The sequence below is a fragment of the Heteronotia binoei genome, chromosome 1, assembly GCF_032191835.1.
Source record: "Heteronotia binoei isolate CCM8104 ecotype False Entrance Well chromosome 1, APGP_CSIRO_Hbin_v1, whole genome shotgun sequence".
NCBI lineage: Eukaryota > Metazoa > Chordata > Lepidosauria > Squamata > Gekkonidae > Heteronotia > Heteronotia binoei.
Window position 1 is genome coordinate 19836030 of NC_083223.1, and position 12084 is coordinate 19848113.

Consider the following 12084-nt stretch of genomic DNA (forward strand, 5'->3'; position numbering starts at 1 on the left):
TGAACAAGTGCTGCACCCAGTACTCCAGGTTCAGCCTGACCAATGCAGGACTATAACATCTTGGGAGTCGGATGTTATGACTCTGTTGATACACCCCAAGATCATATTCGCCTATTTTTGCTGCAGCATCACACTGACTGATTGTATTTAGCACTTGTATCCCAAGATCTTCTTCACATACATCGCTACCCTTAAGTGTATTCCCCATCCAGTAGGTGTGCTTCTCAGCTTTGTTACCCAGATGCAAAATTCTGCACTTAATCCCTGTTGAATTGCATTTGGTCATGTCCACCCACTTTCCTGGAGTGTTCAGATCTAATTCAGAATCACTGGGGCCATCAGAGGGACTGTGGGAAGCAGCAGACATTTCCCCATCCATGCCTAAGCTCTGCTCCCAGTTGTGGTTCTCTTCCCCTCCTCTTCTGCTTCCATCTGCCACTAATTCATCCTTCCAAGAGAGACGCTGGGTAGCAGCTGGACAACTCTTCCTCCTCATCCCTGGTTCCAATTCAGCTGGGAATCCTCTCCCCTTGGGGTCATTTTGTAGAAAAAAGGTTATGCCAATAAAGGTGTGCTATGGCTATAGCTAGCTTGTAGAAAAAGAGGTGCTGGAGCTCATTAGCTCAACTCATTTGCATATGCCACACACTCCTGACATCACCAGAAGGTGTACTAAATTATATCAGCTCAGCTTTTTGAATTCTAATTGTCTTCTTCTTCTCCTCCTCCTCCCCCCTCCCTCCCTCCCTCCCTCCCTCCCTCCCTTCTTTCCTTCCTTCCTTCCTTCCTTCCTTCCTTCCTTCCTTCCTTCCTTCCTTCCTTCCTTCCTTCCTTCCTTCCTTCCTTCCCACATCTTGTGGCGCTCAAACATCTGACATATATTCTATGTGGTTCTTACGTTAAGCAAGTTTGGCCACCCCTGAGCTAGACAATGAAGGGCTGCTATTGTTACACAAACATGTACCCGCCTTTTGAATCTTATTGAGAAAGGCCCTTACACGAGGCCAAGGAAGCGATTGTTAGGAATATATTTCAGTGGCTAGGTATCTATGATAATGATGTGGACACCATAAAACAAATCCCTTAGTCCTGAATTTGCATAGAACAAGTACCTCACGGAGGGCATGGGGGTTGTATGCTCACCAGCATTCTCTGGAGTTCCCTTCTCTTGTGCTATTCCAAGCTAATGATCCCTCATTATAGAAGAGCAGTTATGCTCGCTCGGTTAAATTCTTCTCCTTTGGCCATACTGGAAGGCCAATTCACAGGCCTCGCATATTTGGACAGAGCTTGCAAATGTGGATCTGGTCAGCTGAAGTCCTTAGGATATATTTTATTTTATTGGAGTGTGAAATGTTATCTGATTTGAGAGAAAGGCATTTTTACTCCCTCTTAATAGGGAGGGAATTTATCATCTTAAAAAGTTGTCCAGGTGTCTTTGTCAGGAGCTGTGGATAGAAATTCATTTTTTTTGGGGGGGGGGGGGGTGAGCCAGAACGCTCAGGAATGCAGTTCAGGCTGTCTTGGTGTCAGGGGGTGTGGCCTGATATGCAAATGTCCCTGCTGAGTTTTTCCTACAAAATAGCCCTGTGCTAAACAGTAGTGACATCAGGGGTGTGGCCTAAAATGCAAATGAGCTCCCGCTGAGCTTTTTTTCTGCAAGAAAAGCCCTAATTAGGGGTGTATATGGGAGATGTTTGGGAATGTGCCACTTAGGCTGTGAGCAGATGGGCAATTTGCCATGGTGGTCTCTTGGCTTTTAAAAAAATAAGCTCCCGAAAGAGACATGCCCTGGTGATCAGATTGCACCAGCGATAGTCATGGGTTGCACGTATGCTGGGCAGAGCATTCACACTGTTCCTGTGTGCGCATGGTGCGTCCCCGTTGTTTAGACAGCCTGGAAATGAGTCGTGAAAGCGCCAGCCAGGTCAGGTCATGAGGTACTACCCTGTGTCTATTTGCTCCATTGGCGAGGCATTGGAAGATGAGGGGAGTGCGGCGCTGGGACCAGATGTGTGGTGTGAATGCGCCTCTTTAATCCAGGGGTGGGGGTGACTGTGGCAGGCCAAAAGTCCGATCTGAATGCAGCTCTAGTCTGGGACTTTTCAGTTTAGAAAAGAGATGGCTAGGGAGGAACATGATAGAGATTGATAAAAATTAGGCATGAGGTGGAGAGAGCTGAGAACGAGAAAATTTTCTCCCCAAATACTAGAACTCAAGGACATCCCAATGAAGCAGAAGGGCAGCAGATTCAGGACAGGTAAAGGGAAATACCTCTTTACACAAAGGGTGATTAAAATGCGGAATTTGCTGCAAGAGGATGCTGTGATGGCCACAGGAATAAGCAGTTTTCAAAGGGGATTAGGTTGATTCACGGAGGATCAGTCTATCAATGGTTACTAGCCATGGTGACTGAGGGGAACCACCCCATTCTGAGGCACTAAGCTCTGATATGTGGGCAAAAACTCTCTGGTAAAACCAGCTTCTACCATAGAGTTTTTGCCCAAATACCAGAGTGTCACCCAGACACCGCTAGTGTGAGAATGTTATTTCTTGTGTGATGCTGGCAGCAAGGCCTACGTCTTCTCCTTTCTCCTGCTAAGTCCCCCCTCAACAGCAGCAGATTGTTAGCTGGTGGTAGAGCTTGGCTGTGGGGGAACCCCACCTCCACCAGGTGGGTCTGCTAACCCTAAGAGGAACTGGTTGGCCACTGTGTGAGACAGCATGCAGAACTAGCTGGACTACTAGGCCGATCCAGCAGGGCCCTTCTTAAGTTCTTACCTGTTGGATTGTTTCCTGGCCTCATTCTCTGGGTCCATTGTTAAGCCCAGGGGTGGAATTCTAGCAGGAGCGCCTTTGCATATTAGGCCACACAGCCCTGATGTAGCCAATCCTCCAAGAGCTTACAAAAAAGAGCCTTGTAAGCTCTCGGAGGATTGGCTACATCAGGGGTGTGTGGCCTAATATGCAAAGGAGCTCCTGCTAGAATTCCACCCCTGGTTAAGCTAAAACCCAGGGCATGTCCTCAGGGACCCTAACTGATAAAGAAGTGGAATGCATGAAGACAGAGCTTTTTTTGTAGAAAAAGCCCAGCAGGAACTTATTTGCATATTAGACCACACACCCCTGACACCAAGTCAGCTGGAACTGTGTTCCTGCTCAAAAAAATCCCTGGATTGAAGAATGGACCCTAGGTTTACTGCTTACATGGTGCAGAAGTTAAACTTTAGCCTAACATACAATCTCTGGGTTTTTTGGAACCCCTTCATGGATAACTGACCAGGATTTAGGATTCTTTCCAAAGATCACTGGTGCCCTTGCCCATTGGTGTTTCTTGGTTGCGTTTCCATTCTGCAGTGCTCTGTACCTTGTGGAGTTAGGTAAGAGGATGGAACACTCGGCGTAGCCATGCGCTGATCATTAGAAAATGTTGGCCCTTGAAGTGAAGGAAGGCATTGTAAAAGAATGCCACTTGCATGACCTATCCCACTAACAAAGCCTGTGGTTCGGTTAAAGCCCTCAGAGAAGCTGCAAAGGACTGGGTGGTCGCCCGAATGCAAGCATTGCCCCTCCACGGTGACCCCCCCCTTTCCCCATGTCAAACAAGCTCCGATCTGAGCCCGGCAAGCACAAAAGACCACCAGCCAACTGCAACTTGTCACCTTCACACTGCTGCTGCGCTGAAAAGTGACTATTTTTGGCAAGTGAGCTCAGTTCCCTATTCACGCAGCATCTGGTGGCAGCTAAAAATAATGCCTTTCCGCAGCAGCAGCAAAGAACCCGGCCACGTTTCAGTTGCACAGACCCTCGCCGGAGCTCCCCGCGCTTCCCTTTGCGCACAATTGCCAAGCCATTAACGAGCAGGGCTGCGAGAGCCGCACTGCAGCAGCCCAGCTCCGAGCTGGAGCCATGTGGCTTGAAAGGCACGCCGCTTAATGCCAGCCTGTCTTGGGGGGGAACCTTGGGATTAAGGAAGGCTGTCAGTCAGAAAGATGCAGCAGTGACGGGTGCCGGAGTCATGGCTCAAGACATGCAGCGTCTCACCTGAACGCCAGCAGGGAGGGAGGGAAGTATGACTTGGGGGACTGGGCAAGATCTTGGAGTGGAGACACAGTGCGATGAATAATATATTTCAGGGCTGAACTGGATACCTGAGGGAAGGCGCTAAATAATGCATTTCTGGGCTGTCACCACGGTAGCTGAAGGAGACGTTGGAACTAAGGACAAGCCGACAGCCTAAGATGAAAGCATGTCTCATTATCATTTTATCAAATGCTGTAAGTACTTGTTCAAAGGACATTGGGCATCTCAAGCAGGGGCATTGTGCTGTTTTCATACATGTGTGTTTTCGGTTCGGCAGAGCCGATTCTTCGCAATGCCAAATAAGTATTCGTGGATGTTGTGTGTGTGTGTGTGACTTCCCATTTTAAACATATGCTAGCTGCATCTGCCTATTGTAGTTGGAGAACTTTCGTTATTTGACTCAGCTCATTTTTCAAACCTTTGTCTTGTTGGCATGCTGGGGTTTAGGCTTTGGTTAAACAGCTGCTTAAAAAATACAGATGTGAGCTTTCCCCTCTGTCTGCAGAAATGTGGGTAAAGGGCAGCTTCAAGGGCATCTGACCAGGTCGTTCTCATTTCAGAGAGAAGATAAGGATTTAGGAGCTTTGTTATGGTCCCAGACTTTGCTCCTGGGATGCTGCAAATTTTAGGCAGGTGCATTGGATTAAAAATACAAAAAAAGAAAGACATTTCTGTTGGAGCGAGGCATGCAGCAAATCTTTATTGATCCCTTGAAGGACAAACCTTGATTCACTCCACGAAGGCAAGCTTGTTGCTTTTCCTCAGAGCCGTGCAGCTGGTAGAATTTTATATGCTAGTAGGTAGATGGTGCAATTGTTCATGTGTTAATCTAGAGTGGGAACAGAAATAGATTGTGTTTCAAATGTCAAGGGTCTTAATTTTGCCATGCTCTGCCGCTTCAGGAATAGGAAGTTTGCTGCGAATCTTGTCTGTTTCTGTGCTTTGAAAACTTCGGGTGCCAGGACTCATCTGTAGAAGACAAATAGCTATAATCACAAATTGTTTGTATCTGTGTATCAATGGTATTAGATAGCAATGATTGTTATATAGGCAGAAAGCTGTTTGCTCATTCCTATGTTAACTAGACACTCCCCTTTCCCTGTGTGTGACTCCCAAGAAAGCAATTAGCTAATGAGCTTGGAAAACGAGGATTCGAGTGTATGAAGCAGTGTGAGAACTGGGTTTTATTCCCCACTCTTCCACATGCACCTGCTGGAGTGACCTTGGGTCAGCCCTAAGTTATCTCAAGGCTGTTCTGCTGAAGATCAATTCTGGGAGAGCTCTCTCAGCCCCACCTACCTCACAGGCAGTGTTCCCTCTAAGCTGAGTTAGTGTGAGCCAGCTCACAGATTTTCAGCCTCCAGCTCACACACGTTTGTCTTAGCTCAGAAAGGATGGCCCCAGAGCACACTCATTGATGCAGGAGCTCACAATTTTAATACCAGTAGCTCACAAAGTAGAATTTTTGCTCACAAGACTCTGCAGCTTACAGGGAACATTGCCTGTAAGCATCCTCCTTTGAACTTTCCGCTGCTTGTCCGTTTCACCAGCCAGTCTTGGGACTCTGCTATGGGGAGGGTACCGGCAGGAAGACAGAGGGGGGCAGCTGCATTCTTGTTTGGACTTGACTCTTTCTGAAAAGGGGGAGGGGAAGAAGAATGAGGCTTGGTGACAGATGGCAGCATCTTTAAATCAAGCTCTGGGAATGCAAGCATGTGTTCTGTGCTCGCATACCTATGAACAGTACTCGCATACCTTCTACATCCTTTTCTTAACTTCTTTAGAAACAAATTGATGGATTAACCAGAGTTTTATTGTTTACCCTGTAGCCCACTATTTATAACGAGGGTGTCCAGTCTTTTGGTTTTCCTGGGCCGTGTTGGAAGAAGAATTGTCTCGGGCTGCGCATAAAATATATTAACACTAACAATAGTTGATGAGCTAAAAAAGCTCCATGCATAATTTTCATGATATCCACCACCACAGATAAGCAGAAAAGCCTTCGCTTTAATCCTAATTATGCGCTGCCCCATTTGGAGGGTCTTTAAAAACCGTCGAGAGGGTCCCAAGTTTGCGATCACTGATAATAGAAAATGGGTCGGACAAGCCTGATTTTTAATGTTGCTGTAAAATATTATGCACTCTGCAATTTTGCATTGGAGATTTTTGTGAGGGCGGGGGGGGGGACTCCTCAGCCTCGTGTTTAAATTGGGGCCAAAAGGTGGGTTCCTCCCAGTAACCGTTAAGGGTTCTAGAGCGTCAGAAATGATACTTCACACAAAACAAAGGGGCAGCCCCTTTCCAGCACTGTCATCATTACTGTTACACAGGGGTGGAATTCTAGCAGGAACTCCTTTGTATATTAGGCCACACCCCCTGATGTAGCCAATCCTCCAAGAGCTTACCAAAAAAACCCCTTGTAAGCTCTTGGAGGATTGGCTACATCAAGGGGTGTGGTCTAATATGCAAAGGAGCTCCTGCTAGAATTCCACCCCACCCATGAGATTTGTGGGGGGGATCCCATTCTTCCACCCTGCTCAGCAGCTGGGCCAGCCATTCACTGGCCAGCCCATCCACCTGCAGAGCTGCCGTTCTCGTTTGTGGGGTGTGTGGTAGGTCCTACTACTACTAGGGTTGCCAACTCCAGGTAGTGGCTGGAGAGCTCCTGGGATTACAACCGATCTCCAGATGACAGAGATCAGTCTGCCTGTGTCATGATCCCTGACGAGGAGGAGCTAGAAGGGTTAACAGACCTGGAAGAGTTGCCAGCCAGTTCCTCAGCTGAAGAAACAGCAGCTGGCCCATCAATCACTCTCCAGGCACCAGTGTCAGCTATTGACCATTAATCTCCTCCAAGCTCTCCTCCTCCCATCTCAAGAGTTCGAAGCAGGCTCCGGAAAGAACTTTCAGAGCGAAGACATGAGGCACGGCGATGCTTCAGATCTCTCAGCCCTGAGTTCTAGCAGAGTCACTGCCACCCAGGGAGCAGGCTGATTGAGACTCCCATATAGCTCCCACCCAGGAACTGGTAACCTTGTGGAAGCAACAAGTCTATTCTCTGGCTTGCATCCATGCTCCTTCCTGATCCTGACCTGCTTGATTTCCTTGACACCCTGACCTTTTGGCTTTTGGGCATTGACTTCTGTTTCTGGTTTGAGATTCTGCATTGGTGACTTGGCTCCTGTTTGACATCCTGGACTTTGACCTTGGACTGGCTTTGGACTCCTGCCTGCCTGCACCCTGAGAACATGACAGATTGCTTCCACCAGAACTCACTCCACAAGGTGGATAAGGAGGCAAGTGGAGGCTCTGGGCAGCTAGCAGCCTTGTTCACTCAGGTACAGCACCTCACTCAAATGGTGGCTCACTAAATGAACCAATGATAAGGGAAGTAGGAGACGCAATGGCATCTCAAAAGAATGGCAAAGCTCCGGGCCCGGATGGCCTACCTTCTGAGTTCTCCAAAGCCTATGAGGAGCCTTTACTGTTGCCATTTAAACGGCTTCTTGAAAGGATTCAAGAGGAAGCGCAAATACCAGTTTCATGGCAAGAAGCTACAATATCCTTAATTCCAAAAGAGGGTGCAGACTTGAAAGATATAAAAAACTATCGGCCAATTTCTCTTTTAAATGTGGACTACAAAATTTTTGCAGCAATATTGGCACAATGTCTGAAGAAGGTCCTACAGTCCACAATACACCAAAACCAGGCAGGATTTCTCCCTAGAAGATACTTGAAAGATAATGTTAGAACAGTATGTAATATAATGGAATACTATGAGAGTCACTCAGAGAAACAATTGGCATTAATCTGTCTGGATGCAGAGAAGAAGGCCTTTGATAACGTTCATTGGCAATTTATGTTGCAACAATTGAAGGGAATGAAATGTGGTGAGAATTTCTTGAGAACAATAGAATCAATATATTCCTTGCAAAGGGCAGGGGTGATGGTGAATGGTGAACTAACAGAAGCAATTGATATTCAAAAGGGTACAAGACAAGGCTGCCCACTGTCACCACTCCTTTTTATTTTGTGCTTAGAGATACTAAATAAGCAAATAAGAGAAGATACAAGTATTAAGGGAGCGGTGATTAAAGGTGAACAATACAAATTGAGAGCTTTTGCAGATGATCTGGTTTTTATATTGAGCAGTCAGCAGACTCGATTGATTGCTTGATAAATAAGATTAACCAATTTGGCCACTGGGCAGGACTGAAGATTAACTATCATAAAACAAAATTCCTGACGAAGACTATGATGATAGAACAAATTCAGCTTCTCCAACAAAAATAAGGGGTTTTGTCTGAGAAAAGAATTAAATACTTAGGTGTACACATTTCAAATAAATGTAGTGGTTTAAAGATGGACAAATTACTCAAAGAAATTAAAAAAGATGTGGGAAAATGGCATGATTTGAACTTATCCTTAATGGGAAGAATAGCCTCAATAAAGATGAACATTTTGCCATGACTGTTATTTTTATTCCAAACTATTCCAGTACTCTTAAATAGTGGGTTCTTTCAAGAATTGAATAAGATGATTTCTAAATATATTTGGCAAGGCAAAAATCCAAGAATTAAACTAAAGATACTGCAAGACTCCAGATTGAGAGCAGGCATGAGCCTCCCAGATTGGCAACTGTACTATAAAGCTTCTGTGCTCTTGTGGGTGCTATTGAATGATAAGAGACAGTTGTTGTTAGAGGGACACGATCTTAATTTGGGCTGGCATGCGTATTTATGGTATCAAAGATTAGAAGGACATTCTTACTTTAAGAATCACTTGTTCCAGAAATCTCTGTATCATACATGCACATGGCTAAAACCGAAAATTTACCAGAAAATTCCAAGATGGGTATCTCCAGAGGAAGCATCCACTCCTCTAAATCTTTTGAAACCTAATCAGGGTTATAGATTTGAAGATCTGCTGAAAAACGATAACCAATTGAAAAACAGGGAAGAGTTAGAAAACATGGACATTAAAATGAGTTGGTGGTTGAGAACACAAGTTGAATCTAGGTATGCCAAAGATAAGACAACAGACTTTAACAAAGAGCAATATCCATTTGATGAAATCTTTCTAGGTCCTCAAGAAAAGCTAATTGTCATGGGTGCTGGGGACCCTTCAGAGGAAGTTGAGTCTGATGAGGAAACTGTGCCCCTGCCACCTGCACCAGTGCCCCTGCCTCCTGCTGGAGAAGATCCCAGCCCCCCTGCCTCGCATGCGTGACCGCCTCCGGCAGGACCTCAGGGATCGGAGGAGGGCGGCACGCTCACAAGCAAGACGCTCCCTGAGCCCTGAGTTCTGAGAGGATTCTGGCCCTTCTAAGAGCAAGGATGCTTGAGTGGTAACAGGATCCTGGCTGCCTCCCTGAGCCAGCAATTAGCCCAAACGGGCAACAGCCAGCAGAGGGCTATATAGCTGTGGGCTTTGGGAGGAGGCTTTGTGGAAGCAACTAGTCATCTCCCTGACATTCTAGCATCCACTCCGGCTTGACTTTGGTTCCTGACTCCCTGACTTTGGCTTTGGACTTCTGGACTCCCTGACCTCGGCTTCTGGACCTCAGACCTGCGATACTTCTACAGTGATTTGGATTTGGCGCCTTGGACCCTCCTGCTTACTGGCTACAGACCTCGGACTGCCTCTGGACTTTGCCTGACCCGGCCCCAGCCGTGACACTAATCTCTAAGCTATATGCATACCTATTACAGATGAAGATGCAAGATGAGATAGTAAAAGATTGTATGGTCCATTGGGCGAAAACTTTGGGCATAACATCATGTTAGAAGAATGGGAGAGGCTGTGGAAATTCAATATTAAACTGTCAGTAAGCTTTAAAGAAAATTTGTATAAGATGTCCTATAGATCGTACATAGCTCCACAGAAATTGTGTAAGATGTATACTAACATGTCTAACAAATGTTGGAAATGTACTAAACATGTGGGATCTTTTTACCATATGTGGTGGACCTGTGGGGTTGTGAAAGACTATTGGAAAATGGTTCATGAACTATTACAGAAAATTCTGAAGACACAGATCCAATTTAAACCAGAACTATTTTTATTAAATATATACCCTGATGACTATTCCAAAGAGACAAGACATTTGTTGGCGCATATTAACACAGTGGCCAAGATTCTTTTGGCACAGAGATGGAAACTTCAGGAGATCCCCACGAAAATGGACTTGGTGGGGAAAATTCTGGAAACGGCTGAGGTGGACTACTTATCTCAGTTGTTGGCTGGGAAATCTAAGGAAGAAGCAAGAAAATATTGGGTGAAACTACATATTTGACTATATACTCAAGACTCTTAAGATTCTTTGTTGCGAATTTACATCTCCTTTCTCCTGTAACTTTAACTATAAGTGTCGGCAGATTCAATAATGAGTCGTTGTTGATACAAAGAAACTACTTTATTGATACTGATACTTGAGGCTAGGCCAGTATTGAAAAGACTAAAGAATAACCTGTAGATACATTGCATATAAGGGACACTTCAAAGGGATTCCTAAGGGGGGATGATTATGCAGGGAACATTCACACATTGATGTTACCAATTCGTTCTCAGGCTTGCATGGCCTTGATTGTAGTGGGCTCCTGACTCCCTTCCGAGAGCCAGGCCTGAGAAGGCACCGATAAGACTTTCCCATATTTCCATTTCAAAGCAAGGACATTTACTACAGGAAGGGAGGGGTAGGAAAGACATGAGCTAGCAGCATTTGAATATACTTTGGTTCTACCCAGAATGCTCTCTGAGTGAGCCAAAGTTACAGAGAGACTTGACAATAAGATTGCTTTTGTTGGAAATGTCAACTTGAATAGGCACTTCAGCAAGAAGATCTACAACATAAATGTATCAAAATGTCGATGATTTAAAGTTAAGAGATATTAATATGTGACAATATTTGTATTCTAAGAAAGTATATTAGATGCAGATCTGTATTCTAAGAAAGTATACTACATGCAGACTAATATATTTGTAACTATAATTTTCTATTCCCTCTTACCCATTGCACTCAATTTTTTAGAAAACCAATAAAACTTTTAAAAACGTCAAATGGTGGCTCACCTGCAACAGCAGCAGCAAGCCCCTGTCGCTGCCCACCCAAGTGTCTGGTGCTTTCCCCAGAGAAGTTCACTGGGAAGGTTGAGGAGTTTCCTGAATTCCTGGCACAGTGCAAACTGTATATTGAATTACTTGTCAGAGACTTCCCCAACGACAAGACCAAGATATGCTTCATTGTCAGCCTCTTAAAGAGGCAGACAGCTAAATACCCCCTTGCTTCTAGCCCCATCGCCCCTGCTGACTGACTACCAGGGCTTTCTGGATCATATGGTGGTAGCCTTTGCTAACCCCCAGCAAGCAGCCACTGCCAATCAGAAGATCCGGACCCTGAAGCAGGGTAGGGACTCGGTTTCCCAGTACTCCACCGGGTTCAAGCTTCTGGCCCCAAGACCTGGCCTGGAATGAGGCTGCCCTCATGGACAAGTATAGAGAGGGGCTGGCTGACAAAGTCCTTCATGAGCTGGCACGAGTAGACTGACCGGCCACGCTGCAAGGCCTAATCACGCTGTGTCTCCGCATCGATGGCCACATGGAAGGCTACCACCACCCTGGCTGCTGGTCCTCTACTTCCCCCGGCCTGCACAGACTTTGCCGACATCTTTGAGGAAAAGGGGCTGACCAGCTACCCCCGCACCGGCCTTATGACTGTGCCATCAATTTGGTACCAGGGGCACCCCTGCCTATGGGGCGGCTCTATCCCATGTCCGAACCGGAGCTAGCAGCCCTGTGGGACTTCCTTTCCAAAAACCTGGAATGGGGTTTCAACCGGCCATCCACGTCCCCGCTGTCCGCTCCTGTTCTCTTTGTCAAGAAGAAAGGCGGCAAGCACTGGCCCTGCAATGACCACCGGGCCCTGAACAAAATCACTGTCCGGGACTGCTACCCTTTGCCACTGATCCCAGAACTACTGGATCGCCTTAAGGGGGCCCAGGT

At 46.1% G+C, this 12084-nt stretch overlaps 1 protein-coding gene across 3 annotated transcripts in view; it reads left to right on the forward strand.

Annotated features, from left to right (window-relative positions):
* Positions 1–12084, forward strand: part of MYO16 (myosin XVI) — a 224243-nt gene that overhangs the window by 44076 nt on the left and 168083 nt on the right. Inside the window, exon 1 of one of the 3 annotated variants that reach the window (XM_060231759.1) lies at positions 4113–4277. The exons of the other annotated variants lie outside the window; for them this stretch is intronic. Coding sequence (XP_060087742.1) covers positions 4250–4277 — 28 coding nt within the window. The 5' untranslated portion in view covers positions 4113–4249. Of the gene's footprint in view, positions 1–4112; positions 4278–12084 lie in introns of those variants that run through there. 3 annotated transcript variants of the gene reach the window in all.